General features: G+C 34.8%; 1 protein-coding gene across 1 annotated transcript; it reads left to right on the top strand.

Annotated features, from left to right (window-relative positions):
• The first annotated feature begins 127 nt into the window (after positions 1–127).
• LOC134840147 (small glutamine-rich tetratricopeptide repeat-containing protein beta-like) lies at positions 128–11,756 on the top strand. The gene is made up of 8 exons (XM_063855852.1): positions 128–281; positions 4,341–4,514; positions 4,637–4,736; positions 7,419–7,677; positions 8,179–8,274; positions 8,368–8,405; positions 9,206–9,301; positions 11,379–11,756. The coding sequence occupies exons 1-8, from the start codon at positions 164–166 to the stop codon at positions 11,500–11,502; spliced, it is 1,005 nt and encodes a 334-aa protein (XP_063711922.1). The 5' UTR covers positions 128–163; the 3' UTR covers positions 11,503–11,756.
• Positions 11,757–18,506: the final 6,750 nt, after the last annotated feature.

The following is an 18,506-nucleotide window of genomic DNA, read 5'->3' as shown; positions in this document are numbered from 1 at the left end:
TGCTATGTATAGCTGATTTGTTTAGTGTAAAATCTACTGGTTGTGATTCTCCTCATAAAAAGACTATTTTTAAAGTAAATTTTGCTTACCATAGTGATTGTAATATTCGTGTCGTATTTTCAGATCTTGGTTGTTTGTTTGTGTTTGATTGAGCAGGTTCAATATGGCCAGTGATAGTAGCAGTAGCAGCAAGCGCAAGCTGATATTCAGCATGCTCACCTTTCTCAATGATGAAATGAACTCTGACCTGGTGGACTCAGACGCCAAGGAAAGTCTCGAAGGTTAGCCCATTCCTCAAACAGCTGCGAATGGAATGCACTCCAAACAAATTTCCGTGGCTATTTACACTTGCGAGAGCAAATTTCTTGCTATTGGGATTTACTCTTATAAATTTGCAAGAAAATTGAGACGTTCAATAGAAAATATTAGTTATTGTCGTTTAGCTGCCCAGGGCCTGTAATTATTACAAACTAGAAGTTTCTGTGAACAAATCAAGTTTTTGGACTATCTAGTGTCTGCTTATTGCTTGTTGGCGCAATGACGTGTATAGCAGTGCTGCAGGCCATTTTATTTGCGCTACTTTTCATTAAGAATTGCGGTTTTTTTACTGCATTACACGAGCAATAACTTTTTCTAACCAAATTTGAGAAGTGTCGAGAAAAACCCAGTTTGATTTTTCGTCCCATGTCGGTTGAATAAAGATTTTGTGACTAATTTGTTATTGGCTTATATTTCTTGGTTTTATAATTCACTGAATAACTAACTTAACTTAGTTTTACCTAAGTAAAATCGTTTATCGAGAATTATTTTAGCGCTTTGGAATAAAACGTTAAGAACGAAAACAAAGTTTTTAATTTCTTTATTTGATTCGGAAAATTGTTCACAAATGTACTTAATTAATCTTAACATCGAAGTTTTAGGCTTTCATTTAGATTCTATCATCATACTAAAAACAAAAAAACGACGCATTTTGAAGAAAAAACTTCACAAAATGGCCGGAACCTTCAGTGCTACTTGCACAGCATCCTGCTCTCCTTGCTGTTATTAGCTTCAGCCCTCTGTTACATTATTGTTCTGACCATTGAAAAATGGGCATAAACTTTGTTTTCGGATGTGTTTTAGTTTTCATCACTGATTTTGTCTAGTGGTATATCACTTAAAAAAACCTTCTAATCATAATTCGAACTACAATATAAAATTTTCCTAGTGTCGACACGTTTTGGAAATTTTGAAAATTTAGTCTAATTTCGGAGGAGTAACGCGCTCGAGTAGCTCTTTTTAAATGGAATCTAACTTTTTGTAGACTTTTACTAAAGAGAAAACTTGTTATGCATTTTTCATTTAGCGTTAATTAGGCAAACAAGGTTTTCTATAAAAGTTAAAATTGTTTTGCAAATGTTTGTGTTCACTATTTGTTGGTTTTTAAAGACAAATGTTGTCCGTAATGCCTAACTCACTAATTTTCTATGCGATCGTATTTTTTCCGAATCACACCACCCTCTTGAAACGACACTAATTTGAATAAAACCTAATTTGAATAAAACCTCTTTTTTATATGAATATTGCCGGAACTTGAGCTAAGTGCACTGCAACCGGCCATTCTTGTTTCTTTTCACTTGCGAGAGCAAGTGTCTTGTAATCGGTCATTAGACTTTTTCCCCTGAACACTTTTCTTACAAGAAATATCACTCGCTTGTAAATTGAACCTTGAGAACTTCTAGATTCCTTTCCGCTTAGCCTGGAGGTAACGTGGTTGCTTATGCACGTGAAGGTTTGGGGTTTGTGTCCCAGCAGGACCTTTTCTTCAATAAGTATGAAAATTTATAAAAGTTTACGGTAAAATTGAACTAGGACTTTCGCTTGTCTGCTCATGTTTTGTTGGCTTTAGTTCTCACATCAAAGAATCTTCCTGTGTTGATTGCAAAAACCATGGTGATTGCAAGTGCTGTTCTTTGTAGTCCCTGTTCTTTGTAGTCCAAACAATTCTACTGGTTTCTGATCAAAGATTGAACGATTTTTAGGTTTGTTTCCGCTTGGTAAGTTTTGTTCCGTTACTATTTGAAATTGAAATATCTTGCTTGGCGTTTTTTTCCTAAAATTTCTGCTATGTAAAAAAAGTATCATGAAAATGCAAGGATTTGGGTTTTTATTAGTTTTATTTTTTGAGACGCTCTGGAATTTTTTTTCACTTTGCGAAATCAACACTACCGGTTATCAAAAAACCGGTATCACTGAAAAGATCGCCTACCACATTTTGCGCCAGCGTAATCCCATGGTATCTTTTTACTTTACCCCACTGTCAACAGTCTTCGAAAATTTCGTGGATGAATATTTGACCAATATTTTGGGACTTGCTTCGTTTTCTCAAAAATCACCTCACGCATCTGATATTTTAAATTCAATGGATAGACCCGATTGTGGGAAGCCCCCCTCCTGCATGAACGGTTACGCCCAATTTTTTAAACAAGAGTCATTGCCCTCTCAAAAGTCAAAATTTTGAGTTTTTGAACGTTTTTTTTAATGGAAAGATTTGGACTTGTCCCAAGAACAACCCTCCCAAATCTGAAAATTCGGGTTCAATCGAGTCAATGGGTTGTGATTAATCGGATACACCCAATCTTATTTTACAAAAACAGTAATGTCTCAAGGAAAAGAATACGTTTTTTTTCTATCGTTTTTGAAGTTTGAACTTTCTCGGAAACTACCCTCCCAAATCCGAATTTTTGGGCTCAATCGAATTAAAAAGTGTGAATCTCTTTTAATAAATTACCACGCTTAAATGTTTTACTCGAGAAGCTATGATTCTCGTAAAAAGTAAATTATTGATTTGTTGACGGTTTTTTGGAAATTTTTTGACTTAACTCGAAAACTACCGTTCCAATTCTTGGGTTAAGTGTTCAATCGAGAAACCCTGTTTTGAGAATTTTCTCAGCTTAAGCAACCACCTTTTTTGCAGAAAAAGTTACTGATTTCGGAAAGTCACTATTTTCAACTTTTGACCTTTTTTAGAATCTTCTAGAAATTACCCTACAGAAGAGACGAGCATTTTTTGGAAAAAAGTGTTGTCTTTCGGAATGTCGGAATGTTACAAACTTATTTTAGTGAAGAAACAATTAAGATTTTGGGCAAAGTCAATTTCATTCTTCTTCAGTATTTTCGCAAATTCAAAAAGTATCAAGCAGGTAATTCAAGCTTTAGCTTGGCCCCTAGTTTTTATCGAGAAATACGAAGATTTTGGCTCCCTGGTGTTTTTCAACATTTACTTTTTTCGATTTTCTATGTTTTTTTATGTTTGTGTTGTATCGTACGTGTTTAATGTTTTGTTCAATCATGAGCATGGTCTGCAATAAGTTCATTATTTTGGTAACTTTCCAAATGGCATAATTCCCAAATGGGAGAAAAGTGGAAATTTTTCCCAAATGGCAAAAGTTTCAAGTTTTCATTGTAATTAAACGTTTTCTATCACTTTCTAATTCTAAGAATTTGTCAGGAACGAGAACATGTGAACAAGATTTGGAATTAATTGCTTCCAAACCAATTTTAAGCAACAAATTTATCAAAAAAATTGAACACAAGAAGTTTATTGATAACCGCAAGCTTATGCTAGTTGCTTGTGATAAAAAATTCACAATTTTTTCACGATAGAATGTCAATCAACATTTGAATAGACAACTTGACAAATTTTCTCACTTTGTTCACGAAAAATTTGTTGTCGATTTTTTTAATGCAACTTTTGCATGAAATTTGGGATTTTTTTTTATTTTTATGCCATTTGAGAATGATGCCATTTGAGACGAAATCATTATTTTGGTAGTTTGCTTAGCTCGCAGCATCCTTCTAACTCACGACTTCTTAAATGTAAAATATGAAAATATAAATCGTTTCTCCAAAAAAAACTTTTTTTTTCTATGAGCTTACGAGTTGTCGGTGAAGCTTGTATACCGTTGTTGCTATGTTTTGATAATCCAAAACACGATTAAATGTGTTAGAAATCTGTGTAAATTATCAGAAAAGTTTTTAGTAGTCGAAGCAAAATAAACATTTTTTCCATTTATTTCTGTATTTAGAAGTGATGTGAGGCTCCGCTTAGCCTGTGTTTAACAAATTCAATTAAAATTTCTTGCGATTTAGAGCGCTCAGTGTATGGTCCCCAGAAAAGTTTTAAAATGTTGTTTTTTCCCTGTCATTTAGTTAGGAGTAACCATCTTTCGTATATCAAGTGAAATAGGGTGAAGGCTTATGAAATTGTTATCTAATTAAAATATAGATTTCTTTGAACAGAAATCAATTACAGAATCTTTGGTCATTGAGCTTTTATTTTGCTTATTTTATGTTTATAGTGGCGACACAGTGTCTAGAGAACGTGTACAGCGTATCACTTACCAATCCAGAAGATAGAAGACACTTGTTCACACCAACTTCCATCCAGTCCATCTTCGAAGCATATCTAGTCCAACACGACAAGCCAACGTCCCCTGAAGACAAGGCAGAAGCTGAGAAACTCAAAAACGAAGGTACTTAAAGAATATGAAGTGAAATTTACCTGTGATAAATTTTCGGTTGACCTTTGTCAATTGAAATTGAATCGATGCTCAGAATTCGGTAATTGTGGAAATGTCAGATGATTTTGTTTCAGGTAATGAATTAATGAAAGTAGAATCCTATTCAGAAGCAGTAGCCAAGTACACATCTGCAATTGAACATGATCCACGCAATGCTGTTTATTATAGCAACAGGTATGTGTCCTTGAATATCTATAATTGTGAATACGTTGCCAACTCAATTTCACCAAGAGTTATCAAGGTTTGATGACCCACGCTAGACAAAATAAGAACTTTGACAATTATTTTTTTAAATACTTATAAGATAGATGTTAAGACGGTATTGATCGAAAAGTTTTAAAACGAGATAAGTTTGCCTTTGTTTCAGCCTTATGGTGCATTTTCATCCCTAATACTCACAAGTATGATTTGATGCATGAAATATGAAGCATTTGATGTATGAAAAATGAGTGATTTGTATGATTACACTTGCGATAGCAAGTGCCATATAATAGGGAACTAGACTTTTGTAAGAAAGGTTGTTTATGGGGAAAAGTCTAGTTCACGATTATACGGCACTTGCTATTGCAAGTGTAATCATACATATCACTCATTTTTCAAATGCTTCATATTTCAAGCATCAAATCATGCTTGTGAGTATTAGGCATAAAAATGCACCCTAAGGTTGAAACAAGTGCAAATTTCATCTCGTTTTAAAATTTTTCGATCAATACCGTTTTAATATCTATCTTATAAAAGTATAAAAAACACACTTGTCAAACTTCTTATTTCGTCTAGCGTGGGTCATCAAACGTTGATAACTCTTGGTGAAATTGATTTGGTAACGTATTCACCTGGAAGTTATTAAAGTTGAGTATTAAAGCAAGTGCAATTTCTTGTAAGAACGGTTTTTTTAATGGGGAAATTGCGCTTGTTTCAATACTGAACCTCAATAACTTCCAGGTTTCTTCCTACTTAGACTGTAGGTAACGCAGTTGCCATTGCTTTTTGAGGTCTGGGGTTCGAGAACTGGCAGGACCTTGTTTTTTCAGTATGTGTGAAATTAAATGTTTGTTTCCCGTAAAAATTGAATTAAAGGACATTAGTTTGTCTGCTCAAGTTTTCTTGGCTTAGGTTGCGTCATCACGGATTTTTATGGCGATTTAAGCAAGTATCTTTGTGATTGCAAGTGTTGTTTTTTTTTGTAGTTTTAGCGGGGGCTCAAACCTTAAAATTTGAAAAGCATTAATTTTGGCTCAACTGAATTCTGCTCAAAGATTGTCGGTTTTGTTTCGGCTTAGTAAGTTTCGTTCCGTTGCTAATTTGAAATTCAAATTTCTCGCTCGGAATATGTTCCTAGATTTCCTGCATGATAGAAACATGAATTATGAAATGTATGGAGGTTTAAATGTTTTTGAGACGCTTTTGAATGTTTTTTTTTCACTTTTTGCAAAAAATTTAGTTATGAAAGATATTTACAAAAAATGGTATTCTTGTAAAGACCGTCTACCCCCGGTGTGCCTGCATAATTTTCTTGTCTCTGTTTACTTTATACTACTGTCTACAGCCTTCGAAATAGTCTGTGGGGGAATAGTTGACCCATATTTTTGGACTTCTCATTTTCTCAATCACCTCCGGAATCTGAGATTTTGGACTCAATAGATAGAATGGGTTGTGGGTAGCTCCCCTGCATGAGCGGTTATGTCAAATTTTTTTACACAAGAGTTATGGCCCTAGGAAAACTCAAAATTTGGATTTTCGACCGTTTTGCAATTTTTCGATTTTTTTCGAACTACCCTCCCAAAGTTAAGATTTTGGGTTCAATTAAAATAACGGGTTGTGAAAAATTTCCTTGCATTTTCGACTACGCCCTCGGAAAAAGCGATATTCGTTTGTTAAGGTTTTTGAAACTATTTGACCTTTCTCGAAATCTATCCTACCACGTCTAATTTTTTTGTTCAATCAAAATAACAGGTTGTGTGAATCTGTGCTGCATATGCGGCTACGCTCAAAGTGTTTTGCACAAAAAGCTATGCTTCGACGAAAAGACAAATTTTTGATTTGCTGACTGTTTTTAGGAATCTTTCTGACTTTTTTCGATAACTATCCTGTCAATTCTCTATATCAAGGATTTAATCAAAGCAAAAGGTTGTCGAAAGCCTATTTGCATTAGCGGCGACTCCCATTTTTTAAGAAAAAAGTTGTGGCCTTCAAAAATGTCAAAAGTTATCAAGGTTATCTTTTTTAAGAAAAAAGTTGTGGCCTTCAAAAATGTCCAAAGTTTTGAAATTTATACCGTTTTTTAAACACTTATGACTTTTCTCGAAAACTATAATTCTTAGCTGAAGTGTTTAACCGAGAAACCAGATTTTGGGAATCTTTCTGCAAAAGCGACCTCGATCTACTTTATTTACTTAAAGATTTTGTAAAGAGACGGTTTTGAATTTTCGACCATTTATTAGAAGTTTTTTGACCTCTCTTAAAAATTACCCTATAAACCCGAGATTAACCGGTCAATCTAAAGAACCGGCTGTGAGAGTGTTTGCTGCAGAAGCGGATATTCGTTTATTTTTGTTGGAAAAAGGCTATGTTCGTGGGAAAAATCCTAACTTATTTTAGTAAAGAAACAGCTAAGGTATGGGCAAAGTCAAATTTTTAAAACTACCCATGTCATCCCTCATCAGTATAACAATTTTTGAAAATATCGAACTGGTACTTTCAGCTTTAGCTGGGTCCCTAAAATTCTTTTATCGAGAAAGTTTTGGTTCATCTATTGTTTTCCAACTGTTTTTTTTTTATGTTTGTGTTGTGTCACAAGTGATGCGGAGCTCCGCTGCGCCTCTGTGTATAATGCTGAAATTGAGCTGTTTTATCTAGAGCTGCAGCTCACAGTAAGATGGGTAACCACAGCCAAGCCATCGATGACTGCGAGATGGCATTAAGGATAGACGACAAATATAGTAAGGCCCACGGCAGAATGGGGCTAGCTTACACTGAGATGAAAGAGTACGCAAAGGCAATCGAGGCCTACCAAAAAGCTCTGGAGTTCGACCCATCGAATGAAAGCTATAAGAATAATCTGAAGGTTGCACAGGACTTGGCGGCAAAGGCAGCATCTGCACCGCCATCATCTGGCGTGAGTGAACTGACTTGTATTTCTATCTTGTTTGCTTTTATTAAGTCAGACTTTTGCCCCGCTCCCAATAAACCGCGCATATTGTTTCTAAAATTTGGCAACCGGATTTTCAAATGGTGTCACATTCCCTTAGGCACGTTTTTGTTCAAGTCAGAACCATGTAAAAATCAAGAACACGCCTAACCCGAGTGTTACCAGCTCGAAAAAATTCGGACTCATGATAATCGGTTCTTCTACTCTTTTTTTTAAAAAAAAAATAAGGTTTTTTCCGGTGATTGAACAAATTAAAAAATGAACTTTAGCTAATTAGCGCTTCATTTTTTAATATTACGTGAAGAATGAAAAAGATTTGAAGCAAAATATTCTATCAAATTGTGAAAATTCTAATAGAACTTTTTTAGTCATAACAGACAGAGCTTAAGATTTTTAAAACGTTATTGAGCTATAGTTTTTTTGAACGCCTATGAACGAAGTTGAAGAATGGTTTGTTTGTGGTTTTAGGCGACTTTGGGCGGCATGGACCTAGGCAGTTTGATGGGTGGAGCTGCTGGCGGTGGTCTGGGCAATATTCTGTCCAATCCCGAATTTATGAACATGGTAAGCATATCGTAGCGCTGCTAATCGTTTCGTTATTAGAAAAAAAAATCCGTTTGAATTCATTGTGACGTGAGACTCCTTGTTTTGTTTCAGGCAACTAAGTTTATGCAAAACCCTCAAATTATGAACGCGTAAGTGTCTTAACTTCTTTCAAAGCACCTATTTTCAAACTGAGAGTTTCAAGTTAGGTTTGGATAATTAGCCCGTGAAACCACTAAGGCTATTGAACACTCGGCCAAAACGGTTCGTAATCTTTTCCTTTTTTTTTGTTTTTTTTTCGCCTACAAAAAGTTTTTGGTCTAAATAATTTCCGCTTATATTTTATCGCTTACTCGCCTAATTTTAGGTCGTTCGAGGAAAGCATACTTTGTATGCTTTCCTCCGGATTGCAAAAAACATTGTAATCTTGTCCTTTTTTGATTTTTTTCGCCTACAAAAAATTTTTGGTCTAAATGATTTCCGCTTATATTTTATCGCTTACTCGTCTAATTTTGGGTCGTTCGAGGAAAACATACTCTGTATGCTTTCCTCCGGTTGCACTAAACGTTAAAAATCTCAGAAAAGAATTTATAGTTGAACTTTTTTATGACAACAACTTTTTTCGCTCAAGAATAAATTTTGAATTTTCATTAAACGCCGTCGAATGTGTTTTTGGACGTGTTTTCCGCAAATAGAACTTCATTCCAGACAACATTTTGAAGTTTTTTAGTTGTGGTTTCTTAGAATTTTTTTTCTGTTTTCATCGGCCTTAGTGGCTCTCTTTTCCTTTCCTGTCTGATATCTTGCAAGGCTATTTTCGTGGTATCGCAAGTGACGCGAAGCTCCGCTTAGCCTCTGTGTTTAAAATGTATATGTGCAATCAAAATTATTGCCCAAATTATTTCGAATATCATCTTGCGAATAGTTTTATAAATGGTCTGTTTGGTTTCAGCTTTAGTTCTGCCATGCAGCAGAACCCCGGTGGCAGTGGAAGTAGCGGGGGGACCGGTGACGGGGAGCCCCCAAACATGAATGCGTTCCTTCAGATGTGAGTTGACTTTGCTCAAAACCCAAAGTTGTCATACCGCTTTTTAAAACCTCTTCTCTCTCTGCCGTAAAAATGCAAACCGGTTTTTAATTCTACTTTGGCTTAAATTGAGAGCTTGAGGCGGTCTGAGTCAAAAGGTCTTCTGCGATAATGTTTTTTATGTTTCATAAGTTCTAAGTGTTCTTTTATCAGTTTTAGTGCCTAACGGTTTAAAATTAGAAAAATATCTGTAAATGCGTGCTTTACTATCTTGCAATGCTTTAGCTTTTATAACGTCTTTTTTGGCATGTTTATCGAAATAATTTTTTCACACTTAAGCTATATCGCTTTTTTTTGATTTTGAGGTTTGAATTCAGTGTTTTTTTATTCAATTTTGAAATTAGCAACCCAACAGTGGGATGCTGACAGGGTTCACCAACAAATTTTGCCTCCAAATTGAGTACCCAATTTTTTTTAGCTTACGAGATACGACGATTTTTTATTTTTCAAAATTTCTAGAAAACTTGGATTTCACAATATATTAAATTGCCAACTGTGTAGTTGGGTGCTTCCAGGTTACTCTAAGTGTTTGCAAATCTTGCCTCCAAACATGACTGCTCAAATCCTTTTAGTTTCCGAGATAAGACATCAATTATGACTTTTTCAAAAATTATCAGAAATTTTAAATTTCAAAATTTTCACGAAATTGGAATTTCTCAACCCTTAAGCTGGTTGCTGCCAGGGTAGTCTCAAGGGTTGCAATTTTTTTCCTTCAAACTTGACTGCTGATATCGTTTCAGTTTCCGAGATAAAATTTGAATTAGAAAAACTATAGTGAGGTGCTTTGAGGGTGCTCTCACAGGCTTCAGATCGTGCCTCCAAGTTTGACTGCTCAAATCATCTAAGCTACAGAGATACGCCGTTTTTTAATGATTTTTCAAAAAGGTTAGATCAAAAAACTTCAGAAAGTTTGAAATTGTCACTACTATGGTTGGGCGCTATTAGGGGGTTTATATCTGGACTCAAATTATGGCTGCTGAACGGTTTTTACTGTCCTAGTTAGAGGTTTTCTAATAAATTTTCACGTGCATTACACGTGTGAAGCTAGTGTATTAGTACGAACCTTCTTTTTTTCCAACCTAAGTCGCAATATTGGCGCCACTTTTTGGGTACCTTTACAGCTTTTACATAGCATGTGCTTTGACGTTCGAAAGTAATAAGTTAACACAGTTGATGAATTTTTCATTCATCAAATGAACTGATAAAAGTGAATGGTTTCGAACAACATAACAATAATGAAAACTCGAATTTAGAAATTTTCTAACTCAATATATCTCGCAAGTTTTTGAAAGGCATAATTTATACATAATATGGCCTTATGATTTGCGGTTTGTTGCATGCAAAGTTAATGTGGATGCCTTCAGTTTGTTATATTCCAAATTATTACTGGCAAAATTGAGTCTATTTGTAGTTGATGCCACTTTTGCTGAATAGCATTGACAATTTATTATCATATGTAGTTACTTTATGCATGACTAGTGTTGGTCGGTTGTTAAGCTTGCGTGGCTGAGTGGGTAGAGCGTGAGACTCAAAACCTCTTAATTGCAGTTTGTCGCAGATTCGAATCCTACACGTAACCAAGTTTTTGCTAATTCGAGGCTTATTTCTATTTTTTCTTACTTCTCTTGATAGAGCTGCTTTTTGGTCATGTTCTCGCAAGTGTTTGCGAAGCGCAGCTTTGCCTCTGTGTTAATCTTTTTGACGCTCCAGAGGTGCGTTAATGGCTAGTATAATTTGAAGAGCTTGTATTTTAAGCTTGTGTTGTAATTTGACCATGCTAATACCCAAAAAGGAAATTGATGAATTTCAAGGGGGCTATTGTCATGCGCGAAGGACCGAATGCACGATAGTTCTTAAACAAACAACGACCTTAAAGCTGTCAAAAACTGACTGAATTTATCACATGTTTCTTTCGTTTTTTTTAAATACTAAGCTCTGATTGGTTGACAAAACTTTCACGCATTGGGTCCTTCGTGCATGAGGGATTCTTCAGAATTTTAATAGCCCGTCTTAATTGAACTACATTTATTCGGACTAGGGGACAACGCTTAGCAGAACAAATTGAAAGGGAGGACCCTGAGCAAGTAGCTAGACTGCGTGAACAATTCGGAGGCATGAGGCCGCCAAACCCTGAAGATGAAAGCGAAGGAGGAAGTGCTTAATAATTGTTTTATGACATTACTGGCCTGAAGAATGAGACAAAGCATCCAACTAATTATATCAAAAACAAACTTAGCACCAGAGACCACAAAGCATCATAATTGTCATATTTAATGTTTTATTGCTAGAGTTGCCGAGATCAGGATAGTCAATGAATTGTACCGGTACTTGTGGTTGGTTCCGTGTTAAACTTAATATTGTGTCACTGTTTCGGATAGTTATTTAATAAAAATGTTAAATAAATTTTTCAATGCTTTTTTTCACGTTAACTGGGTCATATGGCTGGAACACGGTGAAACTTAGTTTAATTCTAGTTGCACTTTTTAGGGCCGAAAAATTGAGTTTCTGAGAATTTTCAAAATACGAAAACAAAATCCAGCGTAAGTTTGTATTTTTGCAAGGTTATACAAGGTTTTAGCCAAAAACTAGTTACCTATCAAAAATAATAAAAATTCAAAAGAGGATATTGTAATTTAATAGCACCAGGGGTAGATCCATTGGTTCTGGCAATGCCGTATATTGAAGGGAGAGTTCCTGAAGAGGACGTCTATCCTTCCTTTCTCTCCTGGTAGCCAATAAAGCTTCAATTTAAATTAATTAAGGCAAAAAAATGGCTAAGGAGGAACCAAGAAAAGTAGTGATCATGTTCACTGCTTTTTTGCTGAAATCGCCAATATTTTCGAGAAAGTCATCAAATTGGCGACGACACAAATTGATCTGTTTTTGTTCCGTTTCTAGACCAACTCACTCGGGGGAGTGAATGAAATGTTGGACACTCGATTTGGTTTAACTAAATCAATCCAGGTAAGCAATTGTACATAGGAAACGTCATGAAAGTTATGATTGCAACTTAGGAGGCGTCGTGAAAGTTATTCTTAGGAGGCGTTATGAGAGTTATGATTAACAAAATTATGATTGCTCTTTTTATGTTGACTTCATCGAACGATATCAATGCTCAGGCAGAGAAATACTGCGAGTCTGAGGAGAAAGTTTGTCGATGCGAATATTCTGAATTTTAAAGTTAACTGCAGTGGCTGTTGTTTAACATACTCATTTGCATATTATAACGTTACGAAAAAATTTGTTGGGCAGGTACACAAGAATAATAGATTGATCCAAAAAACTGTGCAAAAAAAACATTTCATTTTTTTTTCATTTTTCCGTTTGATTAGTTTTTTTAGCTATTTAACAACCAAATGCTGTGTATTTAGCCAATCAAATCTTTCAATTTCACAATGTTTTAGACAAACTAAATTTTTGACGACCGATACTTAAAAAATTCGAATTCTTCCACTTAATATAGTTCTTAGCTGCTCCGATTCTCGAATCAATTAACGTAGCGACCAATACATATCATACCTGCATCAAAACGCAGTCGGAAAACAAAACCATGTTTAAGCTAACGAACGAAGTTTTTCACGTTTAAGATATCGTATATTGCAATGGTGAAGATTTTTTTTTCAATTTTCCAGTCAGTATTCGGTGATATTTCTCCGAGTTTAATATATGAAACTCAATTGTGGAATACTGTCAGGTTTTCCTCAGGAGTTGCGGGTGTGGCCCCCAATTATCAATGCCCAAATTTTTTTTATCCCACGTTTTAAATTTTTGTTTAAATCAAATTAAAAACTTTCACAAAGTTTGAAATTCCCGAAGCGGTAGTTAAGTGATGTCAAAATACTCGCAGAGATTGCGAACCTTGCCTTTAAATGTGGCTGCTCAGATCCTCGTAGTTTCGAGATATAACGTTTTCTTTTTTTTTAAGTTTTCAGAGAACTTAGATTTAAAAACGTTTTAAAATTCGCAGCCCTGTAGTTGGGTTGTCTAAAAGATTGCAAATTTTAGAGTATCAACGACCATCACGACTCCGACATAAAACCAAATTGGTGTTTGCGAGGACAGAAATTCGCAAAATGCAATTTATTTCATCGCATTCGAAGCTTCTAAATCCAGAAAATCAGAAAATGATTATAAACTACTAACTATTCCATGCATTCTATGCCCCCTCTATCCATTATCATTCCATTTTAGATGCAATCAGTATCTCAATATTGTAAGCATGAATAATTCGAAGTTTCTGCAACGTCGAATAGGTTTCAGTTTTTTTCTTTAGCCGTCGAATGTGTTTTTGGGCGTGTTTTCCGCAAATAGAACTTCATTCCAGACAACATTTTGAAGTTTTTTAGTTTATCTTGCAATGCAATTTTCGTGGTATCGCAAGTGACGCGAAGCTCCGCTTAGCCTCTGTGTTTAGAATCTATTTGTGCAATCAAAATTATCATCTTGCGAATAGTTAACTGGTCTGTTTGGTTTCGACTTTTTCAAAACCAAACAGACCAGCTTATGATTTTTTCAAAAATTATCAGAAATTTCAAAAATTTCACGAAATGAGAATTTCTCATCCCTTAAGCTGGTTGCTGCCAGGGTAGTCTCAAGGGTTGCAATTTTTTTCCTTCAAATTTGACTGCTGATATCGTTTCAGTTTCCGAGATAAAATTTGAATTAGAAAAACTATAGTGAGGTGCTTTGAGGGTGCTCTCACAGGTTTCAGATCGTGCCTCCAAGTTTGACTGCTCAAATCATCTAAGCTACAGAGATATGCCGTTTTTTATTGATTTTTCAAAAAGGTTAGATCAAAAAACTTCAGAAAGTTTGAAATTGTCACTACTATGGTTGGGCGCTATTAGGGGGTTTATATCTGGACTCAAATTATGGCTGCTGAACTGTTTTTACTGTCCTAGTTAGAGGTTTTCTAATAAATTTTCACGTTCATTACCTTTTGTGAAGCTAGTGTATTAGTACGAACCTTCTTTTTTTCCAACCTAAGTCGCAATATTGGTGCCACTTTTTGGGTACCTTTACAGTTTTTACATAGCATGTGCTTTGACATTCGAAAGTAATAAGTTAACACAGTTGATGAATTTTTAATTCATCAAATGAACTGAAAAAAGTGAATGGTTTCGAACAACATAACAATAATGAAAACTCGAATTTAGAAATTTTCTAACTCAATATATCTCGCAATTTTTTGAAAGGCATAATTTATACATAATGTGGCCTTATGATTTGCGGTTTGTTGCATGCAAAGTTAATGTGGATGACTTCAGTTTGTTATATTCCAAATTAGCAAATTATTACTGGCAAAATTGAGTCTATTTGTAGTTGATGCCACTGTTGCTGAATAGTATTGACAATTTATTAGCATATGTAGTTACTTTATGCGTGACTAGTGTTGCTCGGTTGTTAAGCTTGCGTGGCTGAGTGGGTTGAGCGTGAGTCTCAAAACCTCTTGATTGCAGTTTGTCGCAGATTCGAATCCTACACGTAACCAAGTTTTTGCTAATTCGAGGCTTATTTCTACTTTTTCTTATTTCTCTTGATAAAGCTGCTTTTTGGTCGTGTTCTCGCAAGTGTGCTTTGCCTCTCTGTCAATCTTTTTGACGCTCCAGAGGTGCGTTAATGGCTAGTATAATTTGAAGAGCTTGTATTTTAAGCTTGTGTTGTAATTTGACCATGCTATTACCCAAAAAGGAAGTTGATGATTTTCAAGGGGGCTATTGTCATGCGCGAAGGACGGAATGCACGATAGTTCTTAAACAAACAACGCCCTTAAAGCTGTCAAAAACTGACTGAATTTATCACATATTTCTTTCGTTTTTTTAAAATACTAAGCTCTGATTGGTTGACAAAACTTTCACGCATTGGGTCCTTCGTGCATGAGGAATTCTTCCGAACTTTAATTGCCCGTCTTAATTGAACTACATTTATTCGGACTAGGGGACAACACTTAGCAGAACAAATTGAAAGGGAGGACCCTGAGCAAGTAGCTAGACTGCGTGAACAATTCGGAGGCATGAGGTCGCCAAACCCTGAAGATGAAAGCGAAGGAGGAAATGCTTAATAATTGTTTTATGACATTACTGGCCTGAAGAATGAGACGAAGCATCCAACGAATTATATCAAAAACAAACTTAGCACCAGAGACCACAAAGCATCATAATTGTGATATTTAATGTTTTATTGCTAGAGTTGCCGAGATCAGTATAGTCAATGAATGGTACCGGTACTTGTGGTTGGTCCGTGTTAAACTTAATATTGTGTCACTATTTCGAATAGTTATTTAATAAAAATGTTAAATAAATTTTTCAATGCTTTTTTTACGTTAACCAGGTCTTTTAGCTGGAACACGATGAAACTTAGTGTAATTGTAGTTGAACTTCTTTTTAGCACGGAAAATTGAGTTTCCGAGCATTCTCAAAACACTTAAATCAAACACGAAAACAAAATCCAGCCTAAGTTTTTATTTATGCAAGGTTATACAAGGTTTTGGCCAAAAAACAATAAAAATTCAAAAGAGGATATTGTAATTTAATAGCACCAGGGGTAGATGCATTGGTTCCGGTGATGCTGTAAATTGAAGGGAGAATTTGAGTTCGCAGATTTTCGAATTTCTAAAGAGGACAAACATCCCACGTTTCTCCTGGTAGCCAATGAGGCTTCATTTAAATTAAAGGCAAAAATGGTTAAGGAAAAACCAGGAAAAGTAGTGATATGATAATGTTCACGTTTGGTTTTTGCTGAAATCGCCAATATTTTCGAAAAAGTAATCAAATTGGCGACGACATAAAATGATCTTGTTTTTATTCCGTTTCTACACCAATCACTTGGAGGACTGAATGAAATGGTTGAACCTCGATTTAGTTTTTCTATTGCTTACAATATTTTGGTTTTAAATCATAAATTAGAAGAATTTATTTTAATCGATCATCATCTCTCTTACTAAAAAGCAAAACAAAATTAAAAGAAAAAATTCAAAAAATCGGAAACCGCTTTCGTAAATATATCCTCAGCACAATTCTAAAGATTTTGTTGTCAATTTTCATCTGCTACTCTTGTTGCTATTAGGAAACTCTCATTTTTCATTGTTGCAATTAAGTTAATTGTTTTATGTGTTCATATGAACGTAGTTAAGACTCTTCTATAGGTCGCAATGATTTTTTCAGGAAAATTCTTAAAATTTGTTCAGACTCAAAGTTACTTTTTTGCGGTTTGTTTGTTCAAAGTTACTTTTTTGGGTTGGTAAGTTCATTTCATTTACTCAGCTAAAAGTAAGTCAAATTCCACTAACGAACAGTGAAAGTGTAAAGGTTAAAAAACGTAGCCGACTTCTAGTTTCGAAATTGGAATTAAATTATCGAATTTCTCAGCGAAATAGAAAGTTCACCCATTGATCAAGTTTTCTCATTTTGAGGTAATTTTATTTTAAAAGTTTCAATGATAAATTATTCTAGAAATTCAAAGAACTTTAAATAGGCCATCAATTTGTTTGAAATTTGAGTTTTTTTACCAGAGAATTTTACTGGGCGTCAGTGAAATAGTATGGCTATTCTTTTTTCTAATTTAAATAGCAAATATTGGTACCTCTTTTGGTGTAGTCTTACAATTTTTAATTCATCAAATGAGCCTAGAAAAGCTATTTGTTTCAAACAACATAAAAAAAACTTGATTTCAAAAATTTCCGAAGCTCAAACAACTTTCAGTTTCATTTTCAATTTCAATTTAATTGAGATTAAAAATGGCTACAAGTTCAGAACTAACACACGCAGCTTTATTGACAAATCTTATTTCGCTTGTAATTAGCAAGCGTTGGCAAATTAGAAATTAGACTTTCTTTCGGGATAATAACGTAATTCGCGAATCGTGCTCAATTTCTTGAAAAAGCAAGCAACTACTGAGCACTAATGCTTGTATAACTGGTAAATGCCATATCCAGAAATTTTACCATTGTTTGCATATTTTTAGAATTTGCTATTTTGACTGATTTTGTTTCGGCTTCATGGATGTCGGTTTCAGCTCTGTCGGTACTCGTAGATCCTATATTGATTGTACCTGCAATTTTTCTCAATAAACCTTCGGTGAAAGTTTTTGTTCAGTTTTCAGCTTATTGTGGCGGGTTTAATTTTCGGTGGTTTTTTGAGATCGATAAGACTGACAATCAATTTTCAAATGCTCAATATCAACCAAACAATGAATTCTTTAGATCAAATATATAAACATGAAACAACTAATCTTTTTTGTTTTCAGTTCTTTTTTACACAAGCAATGCTTGTGTTATAGTATGAACTCACTTTTTTTCAACCTAAGTCTCAAATATTAGTGCGACGCATATATTGTTGCGACAATTGTGTTCATTTTGAAAGTGTTCATTATGATCAATAGCCAGCTGTTAAATACTACCAATGCTAAGGATATTAACACAGACTATTACATTACAAATTCCTGTTTGATAAAAATGAATTATGAAAATTTGAGACGCTTTGGAAAACTTTAGTTTTTTCAAAAACTACTTTACCGATTTTCAAAAGAGTGGTGCTAATGGGAAGTAGGGCCATTCCCCTGTGCGCTTGCATACTCCCCTATCCTCTTTTTTTTTTACTTTACCCCACTTTCCTGCAGCCTTCGAAAAAGTGTGTGGGGGTGAATTTTTTTCACTTCTCTTTGCAAAACTACCCACACTAAGCATTTTACAACCTAACAAGCTCTTGTTATCACTTCATTTTTAAGAAAACTGAAGTAATTGGTGAAATTAACAGATTTTGAAGTAATTAAACTGGGATTTTCTTTTCTTTGCTATGGTTCCGTTTTTGAAGTTACTCTTGTCCTACCGCATCAATAGAAAAATTTCATAAACTATCAAACAGGTATTTCAAGCCTAAGGTGGCCTATTGTTCCTATTTGATTAAAATGGGTCTGAGAAAAATGTATGGCATTGGGGAATTTCTTTTTGATTTATACATTTTCTCGAAAAATCTGCAAATTTGGGTTCATTAGGTAGAACAGGTTGTTGGAAGCTCCCTTGCATCAGCAGTTACGCTCAAATTCTTTTAGACAACAAGTTATGACCCTCGGAAAAGTAGAATTTAGACTGTTTTTGAAACTTTTTGTCTTTTCTGAATAACTACCCTCGCGAATCTGAGGTACTGGTTTCAGTTTGAAGAACGGGTTG

This window comes from Symsagittifera roscoffensis, chromosome 2 (genome assembly GCF_963678635.1).
Source record: "Symsagittifera roscoffensis chromosome 2, txSymRosc1.1, whole genome shotgun sequence".
Taxonomy (NCBI): domain Eukaryota; kingdom Metazoa; phylum Xenacoelomorpha; order Acoela; family Convolutidae; genus Symsagittifera; species Symsagittifera roscoffensis.
Note: the sequence above shows the minus strand (reverse complement) of the source record. Positions and strands in the feature narration are given on the sequence as shown.